Source organism: Balaenoptera physalus, assembly GCF_965194825.1.
Source record: "Balaenoptera physalus genome assembly, chromosome: 9".
NCBI classification, from domain to species: domain Eukaryota; kingdom Metazoa; phylum Chordata; class Mammalia; order Artiodactyla; family Balaenopteridae; genus Balaenoptera; species Balaenoptera physalus.
In genome coordinates this window covers 59909522-59937028 of record NC_138888.1, presented here as the reverse complement: position 1 = coordinate 59937028, position 27507 = coordinate 59909522, and the positions used below count along the sequence as shown (strand labels likewise).

Here is a 27507-nt window from a genome sequence, read left to right as displayed (position 1 = left end):
TAAAATAATGCTTACTGATACCAACGGTTCTATCTGCTCTCAGAGTCAGTTAGTCTTGGTTTATGATCTATAGTGCACGCTCTGAATACCCACAGTCATCATTAGCTTCAGTTCTTCTTGGTCCCATTAATAGCGAGGAAAATTAGCCAATGAAGTGGGTGTGTCTGCAGCAAAAGGAAGTAAAAAGGACTAAGCTTGTGTTCCACTGGAGAGCTGTCAAAGATCCAGCAATTTTCAAAATGTGGATTCTATAAAAATTTACCAAAATCACACTGCCAAAGAGAAATGCCTTATTTTTCTACTATACATATATAATATATATATTATATATATATCCCCTTTTAAGCAAATTTACATAATAAAAAAGAATTTTGTATACTTAGCCTGTTGTAAAATCTTTACACTCTGACCCACAGTCCCATCATGTTTTATCTAAGAACCCCTTCCCCTGGCTCTATTTCTGGCAGAAAAGAAAGAAACTCAGTGCATCCATGGTTTCAACATGTGCTATAAGCCATTACTGCGTGTGTTTATTTTTTACTTGGATGCATAAACTATCAATATTAGCCTTTTGAACACATTGGTACTATTTCAAACATGACTTCATCTGATGGTATCAAATATTTATTTCTGGAACTGCATCTTTATTTTTATACTCTAAGTCAAGGGGAACAAAGCTCAAAATACAGATTTCTAATTCATAAACCACTGTTGAGGAATGTATCCACTGGGGATATGTGTAGGGAGGGCTGTAGTTCATTCTAACTTCTAAAAACAGGATAGGAGATTATTCGTTAATCAAAAATAACGGGTAATTTCCCCAAAGTGTCTACTTCTTCGTTATTTAACTTAATGAAACGGACTATACTGTAACATACAATGAGAATAACCATCAAGGTTAAGAGAAAAACACCTGTTTGTTTCACAAGAAAAATGACTATGGCATTACTAAATGAATATGTACTCGTGCAAGCTTTCAAATGTTTAACAGGTGACATTTAATAGTAGGGAAACTAAATGCTTAAATAGAAAGGAGCAGAAACACCTGGGCAGGTCTGCAAGTGTGGTCGCCTATTTAACATGCAATTGCATTTTCAACATAATTAGTTTAAATGAGCTTCTAAATTTGGGTGATGTATTGCACATGTAATTAAGATTTAATTTAAAATGTTCTATAATAAATTGTTTTCCATTTCTGACAAATCACATTAGGGAGGTAGATTTTGATTTGGAAATAGTTTTTAAAATGTGTTAATCATCTGTGCTGAAAATATGAGAAAGAAAAAAAAGGAGCTCTGTTCAAAGTTACTTGGGATTTAAAAAATATGCGGTAAAGGGCATAATTTCCCTCCATCTTATGAAGTCTAGCTGAAGAGGACGGTGAAACTAACTCATCCACTTCTGTAAGCAGAAGCACTCTGAACATGATCTAAAGTACATGATATATAATTTCAAACTTTTATTATCGAAACTACTACATAGTAAGTATAGCCTGCTGATTTAAATAACCTCAACAAGGCTTGGCACTAACCTGCTGAATCCTGAAACAGAGATGAAGCCCCTATTGCCAGTCCAAGATAAATTAAGCCACTGGACGAGAGTACAGCGAGGCTGCAGAAATTCCAGAGAGGTGTCATTTAGTTTTGCCCAGTATGGTTGCAGATTGAGGTGAATGTACTGCAGAGGATCACAGCAATGCTGGTTCAGTAGTTTGCAAGTCTGTGCTAATCTACACAGGTCTGGTAGCGTCAGATGATTCAGAATCAGTTGAATGAGCTACATAAAACAGAGAAACCAAGATCACCCAGACTGAAAAAACAGTATCACTTTCTGAAGCATATGATATGATCTAATAAAGAACAACAGTATCACACATTTTATAACAATACTTTCACATACTAAATAAATCAACATTCAACAGAATTATCCAAATCAGTAGTAACCATACATACATAAGGCTATGTATATTACATTTCAAGAGCGTTCAAAGTATATTCATGTCAACTATTTTTTTTTTTTTTTTACAGTTCAAAGATATATTTTGGTAATCTATTGAATAATACAATTTTTCACAGACTTAACATTTACTAAACATCGACTACACGTCAAACACTGGTGAGAAGAGCTCCCACTTTCAGGGTTTCCAGAGTCCAGTGGGGACTGGTATGTACGATGATATGTTTTAATAGCTTGGATAGACGCACAGACTGCTACTAGAGCCTGACACAAGACACAGGCCTAACCACAGTGAAAGCGGACTTGGACCAGCAAGGCTCAGCTTTAAAGAGTGAGAGGCAAAACTGGGGAGAGGAAAGATTGGTTAGTGGTAAGGACTGGGTCACAGAGAGCCTCACAGAGGAGCCTGGATTTATTCTGAAAGCAATGAGGAGTCTTGAAGGGATTTATGTAACTGCAGAGTGACAGAGTCAGATTTATGGTTTAGAAAGATCATTGCAGGGGACACTACCGGAGGCAGGAAGGGAAACCCGCCTGGCGGCTACTGCAGATTCCAGAAAAGAGGAATCAGGGGCCTGCTTACGGCAACTGGCAGTGACTAGGGAGTAGCTAACAAATACAAAAAAGTATTAAGGAGGAGGAATCAGAAAGGTTTTTATCTCTAATTAAAATAGTTTCTTTGAACTAGTTCAAGATTTGTTTTTTCTTAATGGTGAACAGTCGGGGGCTCCTAAACTAATTTTCAAAGAATCACTGCTAAATAGCCTATTCTGAACCAAGAAACACTAAGAAAAAAAAATCAAATATTTGCTAAATGGTAAAAAAATCTTTAGAGGAGAGAGAAGGTTGGGTTTCTTACTTAATGCAGTGTATTTATCTAGCTATACGTTTTGATTTGCAATTATGCCCTTTAACCTAAATGCTCTTTGTCGATTTATTTAACTATGCAGGCCCAGTATTAAATTTAGGTCAGAATAACACTGTTTGAGGCCAAAATATGACAAAGTAAAGAGTGACAACAACATATTTAAAATAAGCTTGAAGAGTACATATAAAATATGAGGATTGCTGACTAATACATATATTTAGTATAAGAAGGCTTGGGGTGTTTTTGCTATTTATTTATTTAATTTATTTATTTTTTAAAACTTATTTATTTTTGGCTGCATTGGGTCTTCGTTGCTGCACACGGGCTTTCTCTAGTTGCAGCGAGAGGGGGGCTACTCTTCGATGCTGTGCGTGGGCTTCTCATTGCGGTGGCTTCTCTTGTTGCAGAGCACGGGCTCTAGGCGCGTGGGCTTCAGTAGTTGTGGCATGCGGGCTCAGTAGTTGTGGCTAGTGGGCTCTAGAGCGCAGGCTCAGTAGTTGTGGCTCGTGGCATTAGTTGCTCCACGGCATGTGGGATCTTCCCAGACCAGGGATCGAACCCATGTCCCCTGTATTGGCAGGCGGATTCTTAACCACTGCACCACCAGGGAAATCTCTGCTATTTATTTTTAACATTTGAACTGGGCTTTTGAAAAATAACATTAAGGTGGGTGTGTATGTGTTATAAAAACAGGGAAATATAAGGAAATTAAAAATTAGTCTAAAATCTCATCATTCTGATGACATACAAATTGTCAACAAGCAAATTATACAAACAACACAAGAAAATTCAGGTAAAATACTAGAAAATCCAAACACTGAAGGCAGGTAGAAAATGAGTTTTTCCCTCTCCAACCTCAAATGTAATAATCCCTCTGCCCCTTGGTAAATACTGCTAACAGTTTTTCTGATCTCTTCCACATAAATATGTATGAAATTCTATTCTTGGATTTGCACTAAAAGAATGATACTTTATACACTGTTCTGCACCTTACTTTTCTCATTGAATGATGTATCTTGTAGATATTTCTATATCTGCACATACAAATCCACCCCATTCCACCTTACAGATGTGATACACTAATTCAGCTAATTTCTCATTGATATATTTCCTGCTTTTTTCCCTATTGCAAATAACACTGCAATATCATTTTGTGTATGTTATGTGTATCTTGGCAAATTTTGCAAATATATCTTAGGGTAAATTTCATGCATTTAAAAGTTTTGATATAAACACAAAATTGCCCTTCAGAATGTTTGCATCAATTTACCACAAACAGGGCATAAAAGTACCCATTCACTCATAACCTAGACAGCACTGGTATCAATACTTTAAATGTTGCCATTCTGAAAGCAGGAGAAGGAAAAAATAAAATAAAACAGGGGCTACCCTGGTGGCACAGTGGTTGAGAGTCTGCCTGCTAATGCAGGGGACACGGGTTCGAGCCCTGGTCTGGGAAGATCCCACATGCCACGGAGCGACTGGGCCCGTGAGCCACAACTGCTGAGCCTGCGCGTCTGGAGCCTGTGCCCCACAACGGGAGGGGCTGCGATAGTGAGAGGCCCGCGCACCGCGATGAAGAGTGGCCCCCGCTTGCCGCAACTAGAGAAAGTCCTCGCACGAAACAAAGACCCAACACAGCAAAATAAATAAATAAATAAATAAATAAATAAATAAATAAATAAAGTAGCTATTAAAAAAAAAAAAACACAAGGATAAAATAAAACAGAAACAAAAATTGTATGGCACTGTTGTCTTGGGGTTTTGTTTGTTTTGTTTTGCGTGGCTTGTGGGATCTTAGTTCCCCGATCAGGGATTGAACCTGAGCCCTCGGCAGTGAAAGCATACAGTCCTAACCACTGGACTGCCAGGGAATGCCCTAATTTGCTTTGTTTTTAACTACAGAAATGTAATCCTTTGCCAAGGGAACTGCCAATGTTCCCTTCTTTCCCGTTGGTCTGTTTCTAGACTCTATTCTGTTCCATTTATTTCTCCCATATCAATAGCCCTCTGGGTCAAATAACTTTTGTTCTGACTTTTTAAAAGTTTATGTGTGGGAATGCACTGGATCGTTTGGTTGCAAATGAGACTCTATCTTCATTGTTGATCCACAAATATCAGTACTATGGCTTCATAATGTGCTTTATTATCTGGTGGGACTAGTGCTCCCTCCATCACTCTTCTTTTCCAGAATTTTCCTGAACATTTTCATAGTTTTTAGGTGAACTTTCCTATTAAAAAACAAACAACATTTACCTGGAAGTTCATTGAACACATAGATTACTTTAAGGAAAACTGACATCTTTAATCTTTACTTCATTGTGTCTTCCTACTCAAGGGCATGGCATGATTTACCATTTAATGATCTTTTTTGATCCTAGAAGTTCCTAAAGCTACTGATTTTTATCTATTAACTTTGTAACCTGCTGACTTACTTATTGTTCCAAATAGTTTTTGGTCTCTTCTCCTGAGTATTCTAATACAAAATCATATTGTCTGCAAATGATGATAATTGTACAGCCTTCTTTCCAAAAATCATGCCTCTTATTTCTTTCTCCCATCTTCCAGCATTGGATAGTATTTCCAGAACAATGTTAAGTAACACTGACGTCTTGTTCCTGACTTTAATTTGTATGTGAGCCATAAATGTGAGGCACATATGTAATTTAAAAATTTTTAGTAACTACAAGTTTTTAGAAGTCAAAAGAGTTTAGTTAATGATACAGTACTGTATACTTTAAAGTTGCTGAGAGTAAATCCTAAGCATTCTCACCACACACAGTCACACAAAAGAGTTAACAATGTGAGGTGATGTATGTGTCAATTACCTTGATCTCGGTAATCACTACACAATGTATATCAAATCATGTTGTACACTTTAAATATATACAATTATATTTGTCAATTATTCCTCAATGAAGTTAAAAAATAAAATAAATTCTAAAAAAATAGGTGATACTAATTTTAATATATTTTATTTGATGAGATATATTAAAATGATCATCTCAACATGTGTTCAACATAAAAATTATTACTGAGATACTAAATCTTTTTTTGCCATATTAAGTCTTTGAAATCCTGTGTGTATTTTATACTTTCAGCTCATCTCAATTCAGATTAGACATAAAGTGCTCAACAGTACATGTGGCTAGTGGCTACCATACTGAACCATGCATTTTTAGTGTTTGATAATTAAATATGATGTTAGCTTTTGGTTACTAATATTTGGTAGCAGACAATTCGTAGATAGCTTAATAAGGTATTTACTTTTTAACAGACACTGATAAAAATTTGGATATCTATCCAGCTGCCATTTGTCAAACAATTTTGCACATCTACTGAGACGATCGTAGGATTTTTCTCCTTTGACTATGTTATTATTTTATAGTACTGTACTATTATCATATAGATTCTCTAATACCTAAACACCCTTGAATTCCAGGAATACATCCTGAATGATTTTTTGTATTATATTTTAAAATAATTCTATTCACTATATTTTATTTGCAGAAGTAAAATTGGTCTGTAATTTTATTTTTATGTGCCATAGTATTATATCAGCTTCACTAAGAAGTTAAAAACTTTCCTTTTTCTTTATGTTATGAAAGAGTTTAAATAATACAGGATTTGATCACTTCTTAAATGTCTGAAAGAACCTATGAGCCATCTGGGCTTGGCAACTGTAGGACCTTAAATATTTGTAGAATGAATTAAAAATTTGTTGTTTTAACTACAATATTAAAAGCTATTTCAGTAAAAATTTTAAGCAGTTAGTGCAAAGAGGCATTAAAAGTTAAATATATCCATGTATCAGAGGATAAATAATTTACTTTTTTCCAGATGATTTATAATTTAAATAACGCCCAGCAATTGCTGGCATCATTCCAAAGTCACCAATATTAAAAGATGTATATTGTGTGAAAATTTTCTGATCCTTAATATTTTAAGCAAATATCAAAGTAGAAAAAGAATAATGAAGTTATTGAGACCATGACATTGGCATGTGAAAAAGCACTTTTGGATTCTGATTAAGCAAAAGATAACAGGTTTTAGGCCCACAAGATAATACCCATTAATTATTACTCATCTAGTATCTAGTGTCTGTCAAAAGATGTTTTTATATGGGGTTATCCTAGCCTAAAGTACCATTTGACACCGTGTTGAAAGTAAGATGTTGCATGTAGGATGTTGTATGTCTCAAAACACAGCTGATCTGCCCTCAAAACCCACTCTACTCATAATACAATTATTTTCAATTAAGGAAACATTATGTCACTTGACATATTTAAATGTGGGGTTTTTTCTCCTTTAAATAACTTGGATTACCTATAATTTGGGCAACTTTTAAAAAAAGAGTTTCTCTTTTTACTCACTGTGAGATCATTCAGTGTTTTGCAGCATTAACTCTTTATGCATTGTACTGCTTTCATCATGGCTAATTAATGTCTTTCAGGACGACTGATTCTATCTCTTGGTTTCATCTATGTGATTCTGTTGTACTGATTAAACCCCTTGCATGTACTGGAAGCTTTTACTCTTTTTTTGGCTCCTTCCCTACAGCATAAGAGCATACTGAAATCTCTCCCAGCTTGCATCACAAACAGAAACCTTCCCACCCTGCTACATCTTCTGCCACTCGTCTTTTCTCCTTTTAAAAGATAAATTAGAGCAAATAATATCTATAATAATTTCATACTCTTCATCATTTTGATATGCCTTGTTGAGTGTGACATGAAGGGGTGGAGTGTTAGGATGCCAAGTATTATTCACTATTGGTGGACAGTCTTGCCCATGATTGGTGTATATTAACAGAAATATTTTTCTGCTTATGCTCAGAGAGCAAACACTTTTTGTCTCTGCTTCTCCCCCCCTCCTTGATGCCTTAACCAGATATGGTAAGGTTTTTCTCATCTCTCACCCTATGGTCATAGTTCCATTGAATTGATAACAGTAAAGGATTATCAGAGATCTCCCGATGACCAAAACCAGCGGGCACCTGTCACTGAGCTCTCTGCAGCGGTGCGGCTGACCACACCCATTTTATGTTCTCTATACCTCTTTAGCTTCCTATCGTTGCTTTTAAGACAATCTCATCCTTGTCCCAAGTGCCTTTTCTGACTTGTCTTCCTCTACTGGACTCTTAGATGTTAGTAATCCCAGAATTCTATTCTTGGCCCTTTATTCACACCCTCAGAGCTTTCCTGGTCAGTTTCATCTACCATGGTAGCCCTCTCCTCTTCTGAGAAGACTCACACAAATGTAAACTCAGACCTTCCTCCTGAGTTTCAAACTCAAATAGCAACTGCCTACTGTCAACTTCTCAATCAGAGAAGTTGGCTTTGATGAATCACAGGCACCTCCAAGTCAATGCACCCTTCCACCTTCACCCACTCGTTTATGATTAATGGCATATCCATCCACCAGGTCATTTCAACCAGAAGCCTGAAAGTCCTTGTGATGTTCTGCTTCATGTCCACATTCAATAGTTACTTTGATTTCTACCTTCTGCATCTCTGGAATACTTCTCCAGCTTACCTCCTTTCCAAACTTTCCAGTAGCCAAAGCTTCATAACTTCTTGCCTAAATTTCTGCAGTAGCTCCCCGACTGGTATCCCTGCTTCCCACCCTGACCTCCTTTTGGTCTATTCTTCATTTACCAACAGAATAATCTAAGAAGGAAATCTCATTTTGTTTTTCTTCTTTTAAAATGAATAAAACTTTCAATGTTTCCCTGCTGACTACAGAAAAGGTTCACAATCTTCTTCATACCATGACATATATGAAAAACAAACTTTACATGAGGCCAAACACCTGGGCAATTATTCTAACTGTGGGCCAAAGCATGTGCAAAAATGTCTGCATAGGGGACATGGGTTCGAGCCCTGGTCCGGGAAGATCCCACATGCCGCGGAGCAACTAAGCCCGTGCACCATAACTACTGAGCCTGCACTCTAGAGCCGGCGAGGCACAACTACTGAGCCCACGTTCCACAGCTACTGAAGTCCATGCGCTTAGAGCCCGTGCTCCACAACAAGAGAAGCCACAGCAATGAGAACCCCATGCACCGCAACGGAGAGTACCCCCGCTCACCACAACTAAAGAAAGCCTGTGTGCAGCAACGAAGACCCAACGCAGCCATAAATAAATAAATAAATAAATAAATAATTTTTTAAAAAAATGCCTGCATATTATGGATAATTTCTGGAATGCTAGCTATTATTCCACATCTTTTTCTCCCACTAAAAAAAGCATATGAAGAATTCAGAGAACACAAGAAAGTGAGTGTGAAATTACTATAGGTATAATCTTGGATTTGTTCTAATTTTTTACCAAAGGTAAATGATTTATAAAATCTAAGGTCTCTATGACTCCCCTCAACTGATTCTGCTGCGTACAGGAGAGACACAGCAGCCTGAGGACCACTGGCTGAAGAGAGAAAATGCAAACCTCTCGGTAAAACCCACAGAGCCCTCTACGACGTGGCAGGGTGGGCTGTGCGCTGCCAGGGCTGGGATGTCCCAATCACTGTCATCTGTGTGGACAGTGGCCTATGGAGTGATGCACCGAGGCAGCCCTGAGCCTGTGTCCAAGTTCATCTCTTGCAGCTTCTGCTATCAAATCCTATTCCAGCCACAGTGAAATACTGGAGTTCCCAAACAGGTCACACAGTTTCACTTCTTCTCACCTTTGGACACACTCTTCCCTTTGCCTGAAGTTCCCGTTATTCATTTGAATGTGATATGTTAAGCATTTTACTAGGTCTGGATAAAATTCAACAAACTCTTTAAAATACATTTGCTGAATTTCAATCTCTATACTGTAGTTTTAGGAAATGGGTAAGAATCAAGGAAGTGAGCTTCCTCCAGATGAACTGCTGCCACTGCTGCCAGGACAGACCCTCCTTGAAGCCCCAGGGAACAACGCTGTCAACATCCCACACTCCTCTCTCCCAGCTCAGCTCCTCCTCCCTCCTCCCTCCCTCCTCCCTCTAAGGGCCAGGGTGTCTTGTCCACCTATGAAGCTTCCTTCCATAACACAAGACTGGACCTAGACGGCCTGGGTTGGATCCTGGTTCCATGGCTTACTGACTGAATTACCTTGGATCTTAAATTCATCTTTATGTGGCAACTTTAGCTACTTCACAGGATGTACCATAGCATTTGAATTGCGAAATGTTGAACAGGCATTATAGTTCCTGTTAGGCACTCAAGAGGCGACCTTATTGTTCCATGCAAGTTAAGCTACTTGTATTATTACAATGAAACCTGAAATACCCACCAGTGTGGAAGGGGGATAGCTGAACTGGTTAAAGCTTAAGTTTATAAAATTTTCTTTAAAAGATCTGATTATATTATTTTTAACCACACACAGCTCTTCTAAGCAGGGGAAGGAATGCCTGGCCCTACTCCCACCCCAGGGGGGTGTGCTAATGGCATTTGAGGCCTGTGAGCCAGGAGTGCTAAATATACCCTGGAAACACCCCTGTAGTGACACACTGAAAACAAGACTTTAGGTAAAAGGCACTCTATACCTGCCTAGACCAAAAATCATAGCTAGTTAGAATATAGAATAGAGTTAGTATAGAAGATTATATGAAACTTGGAGAAACTGCGCACTATTAAACAGAATAAGCATTTCTCTCACAGTCTTATTAATACTCTTATTTTTCATAGCAAATCATCTTTAACATAACCGGTGTCAAGTTAAGCACATATTGCCCATATTAACACTGTGTAATTATGAATTAAAGTGGAGTGTAATTTATCATTGCTTTATGTATTTTGGTTATTGTTAATCAGTGATAAAATAACATATATTTAATAGCTTATCCAGAATCACTAAAGTCAATCCAAAACAAAGGTGGTGAAGTTACTGAACACAATTTTGTCTAGTCTTTCCAAAATCAAAATACACAATACATCAGATTATGTATACCTTGCTAATGCTCCGATTTCTCTGACATCTAGCAAAATAAACATTAACATCTAAACATTGTAAAATGATAGTATGTCCAATATTGCTACTGAATATCTTTGGCTTACCTCATAAGGCAGTTTATCAAAATATCCATTACTTGTCCCTTCCCTGAGGGCAATACTGCTAAACTTTTTGTTCAGATTGTCCATTCCACATCCATTCTTTTCTTCATAGTCATCTTCTAGATCATTCATGTCAATAAGTGAAGTCTTGAGAGAAAGCACTGGCTTGTCCTTTGTACCATGTAATACAACTGCATCTAATTCAGTGTAATAATCCAGAAGAGAACTATTTACTTCCAGCCGTATAAGATTTGTGGGAAAATTTATCTGCTTAATACAAGGTTTAAACTGGCGAGCCTGGGAAGCATTCACCTTCGTAGGTTTCTCTGACCAAAGAATCTCCCATCTGCCAAAGAAAGAAACTTCCCTATAATACAGTTTAGAATGAGATTTACTGTTACCTTAATGTTAGGGGCCCAGCCCAATACGTTACAGTGTGAAGCAAAAGCATTAAACAAGGTGGATAGGATCAAACCAAGAATTGTTTCCAGGACATGAAAAAAATTTAAAACCTAAATGCCATAGACCTTATTACTTAAAATATTTTTACTACTTAACTTATTTTTACAACTCCCTAGAAAGTCCTTTTTGGCAGATTTCACTTTGGTAAGTTAAAAACTAGAATAGGTAGTCAGAGGTACATGAACAACATTCAGTTTTACAGATAAAGTAAACACGAAGTATTAAAGCACACAGTAGAAAGCACTCCTGTGTGCATGCCCTAAACCAACTGTGGAAACTAAACTTCTCACCTTGCCTCACGAAGGTCCCCTTTTCTGTTTCTGTTACTGGTGCCATACAAATTCAAAACTTTCATTATATTTTTCTTTGGCCACAGCACACGGCACGTGGAATCTTAGCTCCCCCCACCAGGGATCAAACCCGCGTCCCCTGCGTTGGAAGTGTGTGGAGTCTTAACCACTGGACCACCAGGAAAGTCCCAAAACTATCATTTTTTCTTTGATTTTCTTTTATCCAGTCATTAAATTTTATCAGAGTTTTCATGAAATTGTCTCATATATGCCCTTCTCCTAAATTTCCATTATTGTCATCTTTTAGTCATCCTTGTATCCTCAGTACCTAGCAAGTAGCTAACACATAACAGGTGAATAGCATTTTCTCCTATTCCTTCAAAATGAACTTCTACTTTTCAGCCAGGTTAATCATTACTTTACAGATAATAAACTTATTTCCACACGAAGGTGTTTGCTCATGTTGTCTTCCTCTCCCAATGAAATGCCTAACCTACAATTATCTGCCCATCTTTTCTTCAAGGCCTAACTCATATTCCATGTCTTTCTATAGGTCTTAAAAAATTATTTTCCAAAATTATTTAAAGATTCTTCATAACATAGCATCATTAGATATATAATATTCTCAAATATATGGCATAAATAACCATTTCTCTAATATTGTTTTCTAATATATCAGAGAAAATTAAAAACACAAACAAAAATACTTCAATAAATACTTCTATTTCTATTTATTTACTTTAGCTAGCAGAACTTTTACATAAAGATTTTATGTCAAAGATTAAGAACATTTTTAAGTCTCCCAATACATACTACAAACTGCTTTCAAAGAAGCTTATGCCAACAGTATATAAGAATGACCACTGAAAGCACTCTTTATTTTTAAAAATAAGCTCTAATTTCACAGTGACCCAGGTCTCTGTGACATAATTTATAATTCACTGACTACTAACACTTAAAATGTTTTCATATGCTTATTAATCATATCAATTTTTTTCCCCTCCAATATATTGTCAGTTCATTTCCTTGCCCCAATGGCCTATTTACGTTTTATGAATTTTATTTTTTTTTATACAGCAGGTTCTTATTAGTTATCTACTTTATACATATTAGTGTATATATGTCAATCCCAATCTCCCAGTTCATCCCACCACCACCACCCCACCCCCCGCTTTCCCCCCTTGGTGTCCATATGTTTATTCTCTACATCTGTGTCTCTATTTCTGCCTTGCAAACCGGTTCATCTGTACCATTTTCCTAGATTCCACATATATGCGTTAATATACACTTGCTTTTCTCTTTCTAACTTCACTCTGTAGGACAGTCTCTAGGTCCATCCACGTCTCTACAAATGACTGAATTTCATTCCTTTTTATGGCTGAGTAATATTCCGCTGTATATATGCACCACATCTTCTTTATCCGTTCATCTGTCGATGGGCATTTAGGTTGCTTCCAGGACCTGGCTATTGTAAACAGTGCTGCAATGAACATTGGGGTGTATGGGTCTTTTTGAATTATGGTTTTCTCTGGGTATATGCCCAGTAGTGGGATTGCTGGGTCATATGGTAATTCTGTTTTTAGTTTTTTAAGGAACCGCCATACTGTTCTCCACAGTGGCTGTATCAATTTACATTCCCACCAACAGTGCAAGAGGGTTCCCTTTTCTCCACACCCTCTCCAGCATTTGTTGTTTGGAGATTTTCTGATGATGCCCATACTAACTGGTGTGAGGTGATACCTCATTGTAGTTTTGATTTGCATTTCTCTAATAATTAATGATGTTGAGTAGCTTTTCATATGCTTCTTGGCCATCTGTATGTCTTCTTTGGAGAAATGTCTATTTAGGTCTTCTGCCCATTTTTGGATTGGGTTGTTTGTTTTTTTAATATTGAGCTGTGTGAGCTGTTTATATATTTTGGAGATTAATCCTTTGTCTGTTGATTCGTTTGCAAATATTTTCTCCCATTCTGAGGGTTGTCTTTTTGTCTTGTTTGTAGTTTCCTTTGCTTTGCAAAAGCTTTTAAGTTTCATTAGGTCCCATTTGTTTATTTTTGTTTTTATTTCCATTACTCTAGGAGGTGGATCAAAAAAGATCTTGCTGTGATTTATGTCAAAGAGTGTTCTTCCTATGTTTTCCTCTAAGAGTTTTATAGTATCCGGTCTTACATTCAGGTCTTTAATCCATTTTGAGTTTATTTTTGTGTATGGTGTTAGGGAGCATTTTAATTTCATTCTTTTACATGTAGCTGTCCAGTTTTCCCAGCACCACTTACTGAAGAGGCTGTCTTTTCTCCATTGTATATCCTTGCCTCCTTTGTCATAGATTAGTTGGCCATAGCTGTGTGGGTTTATCTCTGGGCTTTCTATCCTGTTCCATTGATCTATATTTCTATTTTTGTGCCAGTACCATATTGTCTTGATTACTGTAGCTGAAGTCAGGGAGTCTGATTCCTCCAGCTCCGTTTTTTTCCCTCAAGATTGCTTTGGCTATTCATTGTCTTTTGTGTCTCCATACAAATTTTAAGATTTTTTTGTTCTAGTTCTGTAAAAAAATGCCATTGGTAATTTGATAGGGATCGCACTGAATCTGTAGATTGCTTTGGGTAGTATAGTCATTTTCACAATACTGATTCTTCCAATCTAAGAACAAGGTATATCTCTCCATCTGTTTGTGTCATCTTTGATTTCTTTCATCAGTGTCTTATAGTTTTCTGAGTACAGGTCTTCTACCTCCTTAGGTAGGTTTATTCCTAGATATTTTATTATTTTCATTGCAATGGTGAATGGGATTGTTTCCTTAATTTCTCTTTCTGATCTTTCATTGTTGGTGTATAGGAATGCAAGAGATTTCTGTGCATTAATTTTGTATCCTGCTACTTTACCAAATTCACTGATTAGCTCTAGTAGTTTTCTGGTGGCATCTTTAGGATTATCTGTGTATAGTATCATGTCATCTGCAAACAGTGACAGTTTTCCTTCTTGTTTTCCAATTTGTATTCCTATTATTTTTCTTCTCTGACTGCCGTGGCTAGGACTTCCCAAACTATGTTGAATCACAGTGGCGAGAGTGGACATCCTTGTCTTGTTCCTGATCTTAGAGGAAATGCTTTCAGTTTTTCACCATTGAGAATGATGTTTGCTGTGGGTTTGTCGTATATGGCCTTTATTATGTTGAGGTAGGTTCCCTCTGTGCCCATTTTCTGGAGAGTTTTTATCATAAATGGGTATTGAATTTTGTCAAAAGCTTTTTCTGCATCTATTGAGATGATCATATGTTTTTTATTCTTCAATTTGTTAATATTGTGTATCACATTGACTGATTTGCGTATATTGAACAATCCTTGCATCCCTGGGATAAACCCCACTTGATCATGGTGCATGATCCTTTTAATGTGTTGTTGGATTTTGTTTGCTAGTATTTTGTTGAGAATTTTTGCATCTATATTCATCAGTGATATTGGTCTGTAATTTTCTTTTTTTGTAGTATCTTTGTCTGGTTTTGGTATCAGGGTGATGCTGGCCTCGTAGAATGAGTTTGGGAATGTTCCTCCCTCTGCTATATTTTGGAAGAGTTTGAGAAGGATGGGTGTTAGCTCTTCTCTAAATGTTTGATAGAATTCACCTGTGAAGCCATTTGGTCCTGATCTTTTGTTTGTTGTAATATTTTTAATCACAGTTTCAATTTCATTACTTGTAATTGGTCTGTTCATATTTTCTATTTCTTCCTAGTTCAGTCTTGGAAGGTTTTACCTTTCCAAGAGTTTGTCCATTTCTTCCAGGTTGTCCATTTGATTGGCATAGAGTTGCTTGTAGTAGTCTCTTAGGATGCTTTGTATTTCTGCAGTGTCCGTTGTAACGTCTTCGTTTTCATTTATAATTTTATTCATTTGAGTCCTCTCCCTCTTTTTCTTGATAAGCCAATGGCCTATTGAGATCCAGGTAAAAACTGATTACAGCAAGGCATTTAGGGAACTGAAATAGACAAAAGAGTATGAAACTCAGGGGAGAAATCTGAGCTGAGACTATAGCAGTCATCGACATACAAGTACCATAATGGTCTTTAGGCCAAGATGGGGGCAAGAAAGGCATATAGCACCACTCTTGGGAGAAGGGAAGTTTGGTAATTTCTACCTTTAGGAATAAAAGCATAAGGCAGAAACTCAATGGGATTCCAGTAAACATATCACTAACCGTAACAGTAGGACTTTTGCAGTTAACAGAACCCTTATAATCACCCCATATTTGTTAGATTTGCTACTTCTCTCCTGAAAACTAGGAATAAAACCCATCAAACATATAAAGAACCTGTGAGTATTTGTATTCAGAGACAACCTGAAAGTAGGAATGGAGAGACTGGTCCTTCTCTATATCCAATCTTGGGAGGCAGGGGAAGAGTTCTAAGGAACAGAGCAGGTTGTGGCAGATTTAAGGAGGAAAGGAAAGCTAGCTGGGCATCTTCTCACTTTCTATGACAAGGCAGAAAAGCAAATTTGGAATGCCAGCCTAGACCTAAGAAGTGCCCCCAAAGCCTAAATGCAAAAACCTTTAGGGTTTCCAACAACGGAATTGATTTGAACACTCTACTGAAAATCCACACAGTTAAACAGAGCTAGCTATACAGGAATAGAAGTATGAAACATTTAAAACCATGTTCGTGGGAAAACGCATTCCTAATTTTGGACAGTACATTTCCAAGAATCCTGGGGTAAATGGTGGAAGGTATGAGAAAATTCAAATTTTGGTTTTACTCATCCTTTTGTTGCTGCTGGAAAATGACACAAGATGATGTTGGAGGAATGTCTCATGTCCAAGAAACAAGGACCACTCAGGACCCTGTGAAATAACTGCCTGTACTGGTTCACAACACATGTGGACTAAACCAGCCTATTTTATTGTTTAGCTTCAATGAGAACTTTTTATGAGCCTTAACAGAAACACTGAAAATGTAATATAGAAATCACCTCTGCCAGGTTCTTTGCAATAAATACAGATACAGACAAAACGTGTTCTTTATGTATAGCCTGACTTGCATTACAATGCAAATTACATTATAAAATTATAAATAAAACAAGCTTAAAAACAAGCACTGATTAGAGCACAAATATTCTATTGTAATAATGTATTAATCTATTAAAGTCCTCTCTCTCTCTCTCTACCTTGCAGAATGGACAAGGTTAAGATGATGCTTTAAAATGACTTCCTTAACATTTCTAGCATGTTTAAAAGTTTAATGCTATGTTAGCATCATTTTTGCTTCTGACTTTATATAGCATAAACATTATATATTTAGTTATACATATATCATAAGTTTAAATATGATAGCATTCTTAAAGTTGAAAAATATCAAACCTTATCAGTTATTAGAAATATTTTTAAATGTCTAAACATAAAAAAATTCAAGTATCATTAGTTTATTTATATTTTATTTTGATTTTTCTTGATAACCTAAGAAGTAATAAAGAAAAGTGGTAAAAAGATGGAAAAATTATTTTATAGGTCGGTGGCCAGTTGAATTAAATTAACATTAACTCTGAGACCAATACAAATTGATTTGGGGGTATCATCTGTATTAAGGTGATTTTGTTTAAAATTCTCATAGAACTAGAATATATTATTTTAAAGTTAGAAAGAGAAAGATATCTACATTACCCAACAAGAGAATATGCCAATATCTTTTTTTAAAATTATAGTATGGTTGATTTACAATATTATAATAGTTTCAGGTATGCAACACAGTGATTCAATATTTTTACAGATTATATTCCACTTAAATTTATTATAAAATAATGGCTATATTTCCTATGCCAATCTTTTTATTTTAGAAAATTAATGCCAGAATTTAAAAAACTAGTCAGTGAAAATAAGCAAATACAAGCAAATGCATATGTGCATGCATGTGTGTACAAACACACACAATTTTCCATGAGATAGCCCTGACTCTTAATCCTCTAGACCCAGAACAGTGTTGATGAGATTAAACTGCTTTAAGTCATGGCCTTTGTAGTCTGCACATTTATGTGCTGACTATATATGCCCACACACTGTATTCATCTACTGGACAAATCTGACAAACACTAATGTCCTTTGTAAGTATTTTAAATCTACAGTATCATGTGCAAAATTCAGCATGGAATCCCTATCAGGCTGTGCTTTGTCTGCACTTGGAGTCCTTAATTCTGGGTTGGTAACCAGCATTCTCTTTACCAGCCCACTTATTTCTCCTTCTGTTGATTGCTCTGAATGCCTACTATATGTCCCGTGCTTGGACACAAAGCACTCTGTCTCTGTAACTGTTGACCTGTTGTTACTCACTGAGAACGTCTCTCTAGGGCTCCCAGGAAGCAGCAGGTAGGCAATAGAGGAAGAGAGACGTTCATCAACGGAAACCGGAGAAAGCAAGTTTTCCAACATATTCAGGTTGGAAGCCAGGCACATGGATGCAGAGAGCTTCCCTATAAACAAAATTCCTCCTGGTTAGTAAGCACATCTAGTAACCAGCAAAAAGAAAGTTCTCTTGCCAACACTGTTCCATTTTACCTGCTGAAAGTGAAGGGATAGAATAGGAAAACAAACTAGAATAAAATTAAAGTACTCTCATAGGTATACCTACTCACTCCCTGCTTCCCAGCCTGTCTCTGATTGTAACTAACAAAGTGGCATCTGCTTTAAAAAGAACTAACCGATAATGGGTCTGATCATTTCTGACTTAAATGACAAAGTCATGCTTCTTGACTCACAAAGTCAAGGGGACCAGACTATGACCAATTCGTGAAATCATTGCTTAAGCAACTTCCTTTGGCAACTTCTGTGACGGCCACTTTCTTTCTCCCTGCTTTCTTAACTTCAATATTATGTAGTGAAAATGCTTTCAACACTCAAAAAAAAAAAAAAATCCACACCACTAAATTTTATCCCCAAATAGCTTCATTCCAGTAGGCTTCCTTAATATGACCTGAATTTGTCATTCTCTTCCTCCTCTTTTCCCTGTCTCTCTTCCAATGTGTAACCCTGCACTAGGCTTTTTTCTGACTCTTGCACAAGCATCTATTAAGATCTTATACTCAGAACCAGGACACTCTATACTACCTTTTTTCTTTTCTCTTTCTTTTTTCTTCACTAGGCCCGAAGTCAGAAGACTTTGAGATCTTACAGAATTACCTGTAACTTTCCTACCTCACTCACTGAACAAAGAAATGCAATCAGACAAAATGGAGAAAGATTGCTTTTAAATTTTAAATGTTCTGGGACAAGTTCATTTCCCATAAATTCCTGAGCTACTCCAACACACTCCCTTATTTGCTAACTCCTAAGGGAGAAATAAAACCGTATGCAATTAATTAAAGTAATAGGCAGTACAGTCCAGTGGTTCCTAAACCACAGTGTGTGATAGAGCTTTCCATGATTAAATGTGAAAAATAAAGAATACATTGGTATATATAAAGATATGCACACATATACACGTAAGTTGCCAACCGCTCTTTATTCGAGATTCTGAGCATGCTAATTTCTCAGTATAAACTGGGGTTTCTTTTATGAAATGATAGTGATGAAAAATGATGTTGGTAGCAAAGTAAATAATCTGACAACCCTAAATCAGTTCTCTTTTATTATCAATACCATTATGTTTACCAGTTTATTGGAGTTTACTTTCTCTACCTGTGCTCTGCTTAGATCTCCTGGTAGGTCTGGTGCCCATGTCCCAGATGTGCGGGCTTGCTCCTAAGGGCTCCCACCTGTAGCCTTCTACAGAGATCTACATAGGCTCCCAGAGCCGCTTCATCCTGAGAGTGGCACGTGCCTGGAAGACTTCCATCCCCCCTTCCCACTCCCCCAGCCCACAGCCCAAGACAGACAGGCAGGAGCATCAGAGCCCAGCTCCCGGGCAACTGTGCCTCCAGGCTGACTGGGATGTCACAGGGCTTTGCATCCTGGCGTGACTTCTTCCCTTCCCTACAGTGCTTTCCCCACTCCCTTATCTTCCCCACTCCTTACCAGTTTCTCCAGGAGCACTTTCTTAACAAATCTTTGGTACAGGAATAGTCCTCTCAAGGTCTGCTTCTGGGAAACTGGATCCAAGAGCTCTATGAAATCCCAAAGCTTGTGGCCCTTCAACAGCTTGTTCCCTCCACTCTGGGGCTTTCCTCACTTCTTAGAACACCAAGATCTCACCTCATGCTTTCACCTTTGCACGTGGTATTCTCTCTCTACCTCTCCTACCCAAACTAAAGCTTCACTCAACCCTCAGGTCCCAGTTAAGTCACTTCCTCTGGGAGGACTTCTCGGAGCTCCACAGGTTAGGCATTCCCCTCTGCCAGTACATGCACCCTGCAATCTCACGGCCCTCTTCCAGGCTGGCCTGTAAAACTCAAAGAACAAGACCCACATCTGTCTGGCTCTGTTTTGTTCCTGGCAGTGAGTGGGCAGAGAAGGTGTTCAATCAGTGTTTCTGATCGTCTAAAGAAATTCACCAAAACGTTAACAGTTACTGAATCTGGGCAGAAGAACTGGGTTGTTTTTTTTTATATATATTTTCTTTTTTGGTATTTTCTAACAAGTTTTTTAAACACTGAAACTGATTTCATAATCAGTAAAATTTAAAAGGCCCTTTTTTATTCTGCAATAATATATATTGGTTAGCTTCTTTTTCTCTTAAAAGTTAATGGTATTTTCTGTGGAATAAGGCTAAAAATCAGTTAGGCAAAGTAGAGCTACATCTATAAATAAAGTTGTCACTTTAATCACAATCACGCACTACAGCTCTCAGCTAGGAACCCAAGAGCATGATTCATACCCAAAATCAGTTCTGCAGACATTAAGTTTTAGATCAGAGGAAAGACGTTACATGTTGCATGGATCTTATCCCCATACTGGTTCATCTTTTTAGAAAAAAACTAGATAGCTTTGTAGGAAAGAGGCAAACAATGACAGAGTCCAATGAAACAATTCTCCCATAAGAAAGGATCCTACTCAAAGTACTTTTTTTTCCTCTAAGGAAAAAAAGCCTGTATATTAAAGGATGCTGGTTTCCTGTTTTTTTAAAAAAACTGACCCATTAATAATACTGTTCACAATGAATTATCAAAATCGTTCTGATAAGAACAGATAAAGATGATATCAGCAGTCTCCAGCTTGAGTTGAGCTGTACTCTGCATTTGCTTCCTGGTAGACTGGGAGGTGCTCCCTGGGAGTTGAGGGGACAGGGACTTCAAGGAAGCAGTGTGTTAGATGCAACGTGATCTGCACCCTCACTCCTCCACAGGCAGCTGGGCTCCTACAGTTTAACAGGTGTCACAGACTGCCCTTGGGCTAGAATAAGCTCATAAGGGCAGAGATTTTTGTCTGTTTTGTTCATTGTTCACTAATGTATGCTCAATACCCAGAACAATGCCTTAGCACATGGTAGACACTCAAATATTTAATGAATGAATCAAGCAATATAAAGGTTAAAAACTGATAAGATCAATAGGTAATCGAAAAATGGACAAATAACATGACAGACAGTTCAAGGAGAAGGAAATAGAAACGGCTCTTAAACATGAGAAGATATTCAACCTCAGAGATGATAAAAGCATTTCAAATGAAAGTTAACATGAGATAACATTTTTCCCCTAACATTTTTCCCCTAACAAATTGACAAAAATGCTAAAATTTATTAAAGCACTCTGTAGGTGAGGCTTCGGGAAAACATGCATGCACATACATTGCTGGTGGGAATAGAAATAGGAGAGCCTCTTTGGAGGGAAATTTGGCACTACGTATTAAAATTACAAATACATAGACCCTTGGCCCAGCAATCTTTCTGGCAACTTATCCCACAGATATACTTGCACACGTGCGAAGTGACTCATGGCAAGGTTATTCACTGCATTAATATTAATAATAGCAAAAGTATCGAAACAACTAAGAACCCATCAATAGGGGAGTTGTTAATAAGTTGGGGTACACATACACTGCATTACTTGCAACTGTAGAAAAGAATAATGAAGCTCTCTTTGCACTTACATGAAAAGATACAATATACACCAGTAAGTGAAACAAATAAGGTACAGAACAATGCAAATAGTGTGCTTATTTTTGTGTATAAAGAAAAGTAAAATAAATACATTTGTATTTGCTTGTATCTGCATAAAGAAACTCTGGAACAATGCAAGGGAAGTGGATAAAAGTGGTTTCTTTGAGGGAGGGGTGGGTCCGAGGCACATGGAGAACAGGGTACATGCAAGACTGCATTATGTAATTTTTAGATTATTGAACCATGTGAATATATTACCTAGTCAAATAATTATATTTTAAAAAATCAGGAGGCTGAACTACAAAAGTGAGAGAGAGAGAGAGAGAGAGAGAGCGAGCGCCTTTAGGGAGAATGCATGAACACTTAAGGCAACATTTATTTATTTTAATTAATTAATTTATTTATTTTTGGCTGCATTGGGTCTTCATTGCTGCGCGTGGGTTTTCTCTAGTTGCGGCAAGCAGGGGCTACTCTTCCTTGCGGTGTGCGGGCTTCTCATTGCAGTGGCTTCTCTTGTTGCGGAGCACAGGCTCTCGGCACACAGGCTCAGTAATTGTAGCATGTGGGCTTCAATAGGTGTGGCTCATGGGCTCCAGAGCGCAGGCTCAGTAGTTGTGGCGCACAGGCTTAGTTGCTCCATGGCATGTGAGATCTTCCTGGACCAGGGCTCGAACCCGTGTCCCCGGCATTGGCAGGCAGATTCTTAACCACTGTGCCACCAGGTAAGTCCCCAGCATTTATTTTTAAATGAATATACTTGTTATGAAAACAACCACCTAAGATTAAAGCTAATCCCCTAAGGACTTCCTCTAAAGTGTCACTCTGTAGGTCGACTTTGAGTTACTCCAAGTATTTAAAAGCAGTAATATGATGCCTGTTTGAAAATATGTTAGAAATCATATTTCCAACTAACTTCTCAGATTGTCCCATGTCCCAATTAGTTCAAATTGTGCTTTTCATTTATAGTAAATTCACACACAAATCTCACAATCCATGATTATTATGGTGTGAGGTTTTATAGGTATAAAGAATGCATTACATTGCATATGTCTGACCTTTCTTTCCCTATCAGAAAACTAAGGAACATTTTAAAACTCGAATTTGTTTAAATGACTTAAGAGAATGCTTCCAGTGAAAAAAGACCTCCAGTATTAAAACCACCACAACCTTTCAGCCATAGAACATGGTCATTAAAAAAATGAGTCTTACCTGACTTCAGCTGGTGGACTTGGGGAATAGGGATTTGCAGAACAAGCTAGAATTCTAATGACTGCTCCAGGATGATAGGTTTCCAGAACGTGCACGGCTGTAGGATACACCTGTTGTTCAAAAGCAAGTTCCACATAGTCTTGGCTCTGGAAATTAGGCGGCGTCCTCTTAAATGGCACAGGAGCACTGGGACACTGATCCCACCATGTGCCATACGTTCGAAACACAGCCGTCTGAGTGAAGTCACCAGAACTCGGGAATACGTTTGGTACACCTGCTAAGTTCCACATGGTATAGGACATGCTATTCTCACTCCCATAATGGGAGCTGAAATCCACTACTTCTTTGGCATACTGGACCAGCTCTGCATTGAGAGGGGAAGTCCGGCTGTTTGCTTCTATAGTTCTATGGCTGTTCATCATTTCTCCTCTTGTAGCTGTCCTGGCTCGGCGCCGAAGGCACATATAATAAAACATAGTCAGAACTGTTAACATGGGAAAGACTGGTGGCATCTAGGTGTGAATTATGAAGCTTCAAAAGGTCAGGTGTCCTCGGTAAGATGCGTGAACTCTCTGAAGGATGTTCTAAAAAAATGAATGGCTTGTTGAAGTAAAATAATTTAAATAAACAGAAAAATGCATGGACAAGGTAATAAACAGGCTTTTTACCCAATGTAACTTCCCAGAATGAAACTGAAAACAACAACATTCACGTAAATGAGACTCTCTGGTATAATTTATCTAATGTACTTTTAAGAAAACTGAACATTGAAAATGTATACAATTTTATGCTATATGGGAATCAAAACTGATATTATAAGGCAATGGCAGATGTATGACCCAAAAAAACCTATGTTACGCAAAATTATAACTATCCTTCAAGAAATACTAAGTCCTTGAACTTTTAAAATTAAAATTATTTAAAATATACGGGGAACCACTAAAATACTGCTGTAAATCCAAAAGGATCTTAGGCATTTTATAACTTCACATTTTAACAAATGATTCCCTATTGTTAATTATGACTCACTTCCGAACATGCTAAGTACAGATTTCACATTATGGGAATATAGTTTTCTGGAGCTGAGAGTTAATCCAGACCAACTATATTAACTGCCTTACACATCACAGATCACCAGACAGTGTTTAATTTATAACCCCTAGCATTATTTGTGAGGGTAGTCCATGGCTGGCTGGCATCTGGTTTGTTGCCAGCTACTCTTAGAAATCACTCACCCCAGATAGAAGGGTCACAGGATACACACCAGGAATGCAGAAGTTGTCACTCATCCATGTGGCCTGACAATTCACTCTGATTTCAGGTACAAATGTTGAAATATGACATTCTTTTACCTGTAAGACAAGAGTTTTAGAAAATATTTTTATTTCTGACTTGGGAAGTCAAATATCCCAACAAGATTATTATCATAGATAAACAGCTACTTATTAGATACAGAACGTTCAAATTGAACACATCACATTTTTCTGAATCGTGGGGACAATTCTGAATAATTAATATATTTTTAAAATTTTATGACAGAATGTAATAAAAATATTATTAATGAACCCTTTTTATATAGAGGTTGCAAACCCATGGCTTATGGGTCAAACCATGCCAGCAGGTATATTAGGACCAAAGAGTGATTTTTAAAATTTGGAGGAGTTTGCAACCTTTAACAATCAAGAAAATCCTGTGAGAAGAGGCCTGGTGGCCGCTCCTGTTCCCAGCCAGCTCTACTAGTTTACAACACAGGCCTGGCCCCTGTCTGCACTGACTAATAACCTCTTGTCTACACAAACAGGGAAATCAAGCATCCTCATTTTTCTACCTGTAAAGTCTTGAGTTTAACTTCTCCTAAGTAAAAGAAGGAAAATAAAACAACTTTTCTTTAGTAGAGGAAAACGTTAACACTAAGATTATAAAACATTAAACCGTCTCTCCAACCCAAAACCTCTAACAGCTTTTTGTTCTTACGTACAAGATATAGTCTAAATCCCTTGGTTTGACATTTCAAGGCTCTCCTCAAGCTAGACCCATTTCTTTTTGTCTAATGCAGTAAACTCTTTCACTTTCTAAACACCCTTCATATTTTACTTTAACTCTACCTCTACATTCCTTTTCCAACCACTTTATTCCATAAGTCGGCTTATTATCTGATACCACCTTTGTATCAGGTATATACCCTTGTCCCACAAGGGCCTACATTAAAACCAAGTTTCCTGAAGGAAGGAATCTAGCCAAAGATTTCATTTATCAAAGTACTCAGTACACAGTAGGCACAAAATATGTCACATGTAGACAGAAAGATGTTGAGCAAACAAAAAAATTATACAAATCTAAAATAATTTAAAATTAGATAACAGCATCCTCTTCCTCTCAATCCCAGCCAGATCCAAACACACTGAAATGCCTGACAAAATATAACCGGTAAAACAGTAAATAAAGAGCTGAGTTAGAAACAAGTGAGGAAAACCCACAGTTGTGAGAAACAAAGAGGAAAGTCAAAGCGCGGAGAGCAGGAGCTGAAGCTAATATGAGTCAGGGAACCAATTATGGGTCTTAGTGGTTGTAATAAGGGGACTTTCTAACACGCATGCAGAGAGGTTATTTCAAGCCACAGGTCACATCTGGAAGAAACTTCATAAAGCCAAATTCAGGAAAAATCACCCTATCTGTAAAACCAGGAACACGAAAACTTAGCTCACCAGCCAGGAAGCCAAAGGACACTTGACATCAACCTAGGCAGTGGCGGAAAGTCACCGGAGGGAAATCAGAACCCTGTTAGGCGTGTACCATGCAGAGTGTGGGCCTAAATTCACACTGTCTTCATGGCTGAGAATCCCTACACCATCCCTAAGCCAAAAGATCTAAAAAGAAAGAGTGGTCCTGAACTGGTAGGGGCAGATGTGAACCTCTTTGCAGGGATGCTTCCACAACACGAGACTGACTAAACCCTTACTAAAGATGCATCACAGTACAAACTTACAGACCGTAAAAGAAAATGAACCACAGGGACGGACAGTCAGTAGGCAGACGCACTAAATGGAAGAACTTGCACCCTAAAAACAAGAAATAATAGAACACTCTGAACAAGACTTTTTCTGAAAAGACTAACAAAGCATGTATTAAAATAAATAAGGAGTTTCTGCAGCACATGCTCTAATGCTGACATATCATGAGTTGACAAATCAGATTCACCTCAGGACATACAATACCAAGGGCTGAAGTATAGGACAGGTTATAAATGTGGGGAAAATAATTATCTAGAATATCACCTCTTTATTCAGACATTTCACCTACCACAAGTATAAATCTGTCAAATAAAAAAATTTACAAATGCACAAATATCAAACCTTTAACACCAAAACCTGAAATGAAGTAGCTCTTTCTTTTACCACATACACTTTATTTCAAAATAGGCCCCCAGGTAAATTAAGAAGTATAATTTTCTGAAGAAGCGACTTGGCCCATCTCTTTCTTAAAAGAGAATTAATGAAGCAAATTTAAACTGCAAAAATGAAATTTATGAAATAAAGAATAATGTACAAGTATCCAACTCAATTGACAGCTCAGCTAATTTGGAAGACTGTGGATGTTTTATTCCTGGAAATCTTTAAGGGAAGGACAGAAACCCATCTGCCAAGGTGGATGGATGGGTCTGACTGTATAATCTATGGACATCACCTCTCCCTCCACAGTCTATAAATTGCTGCAACTGAGCTCCTTTTACTTTCTTTATAAAACTGCATTTATCAGAAAGTAATAGTTTTATAAAACCAAAGAAACATCTGCAAAATAAGATATCATCATTCATGTGAATATTCACAATCATTCTTGGCAAAAAGGTTGAGACAAATTGTGAAAGACAAATTCTATTTGACCTACCGAGCCACGAACTTTACAACTGTTTCCCAGCTAGCTTTTACCATCATAGATCATGGGATAATATCAAAAACAGCAAGACTGTCGCGTGGGCAATATCATGTTTAAGCTGTTGTTAAAGTTAAGTAAAATTTTGCACTGAAGTAATATATGTAAAAGTGAATTATAACTTTATAACATATAAAGAAGTTTACATTTACACATGAAGTTTACATTTTCACATTTACATATGAAGAAGTTCAAACTTCTCAGTAGAGAAGAGAAATGTAAATGGATGCTTGATTTTTTCCAACTGTGGATAACAATAATCTTTAGAGTTAATTTTTTGTGAGATAAAGCTAAAATGACCAAAAATTTTAAAAGAAGGAAAAGCAGTGTAAAAAAACAAAAAAAAGCACTGGAAAAAAAGTACTGGAAAAGCAAATATATTTATTCTTTTTCCAGCCATACTATTTGGAAAAATGTAATGAAGTTAAAACCTGTTTTTGAAAACAAACACGGCATAGAAATAAAAAAGGGAAATGTGTAAACCCATAATTAACATCCTTCTTGATTCTAAACTCCTTTCCAGTCAACTAAGATGACACATAAAAGTGTTTGGGGGGTGGGGACGAACATATGGAGAAGAAAGGATAGCTCACTCTACTTTTCCCTGGGAAATGAAGTTGAAAAAGGGAATAGAGCCACAGTTTCAGGACTCATGTGGGCAACAACGACCAATGCAGAAGTTTAAATTGTCCATGTACTATCTGGACTTTTGCCAAGGCATTGAGGCAATTTGTGATAA

At 37.3% G+C, this 27507-nt stretch overlaps 1 protein-coding gene across 3 annotated transcripts in view; it reads right to left on the bottom strand.

The window, feature by feature from the left end:
• The window catches only part of FBXL4 (F-box and leucine rich repeat protein 4), a 70532-nt gene that overhangs the window by 30900 nt on the left and 12125 nt on the right, over window positions 1–27507 (bottom strand). For 2 of the 3 annotated variants that reach the window (XM_082475229.1, XM_082475230.1), the window contains exons 2-5: window positions 24074–24190; window positions 22839–23422; window positions 10867–11209; window positions 1532–1776 (exon numbers count right to left, since the gene is read on the bottom strand). In XM_082475229.1, the coding sequence (XP_082331355.1) occupies window positions 1532–1776; window positions 10867–11209; window positions 22839–23350 (1100 nt within the window). In that variant the 5' untranslated portion in view covers window positions 23351–23422; window positions 24074–24190. The remainder of the gene's footprint in view (window positions 1–1531; window positions 1777–10866; window positions 11210–22838; window positions 23423–24073; window positions 24191–27507) is intronic. The other variant, XM_082475231.1, reaches the window with a different exon arrangement.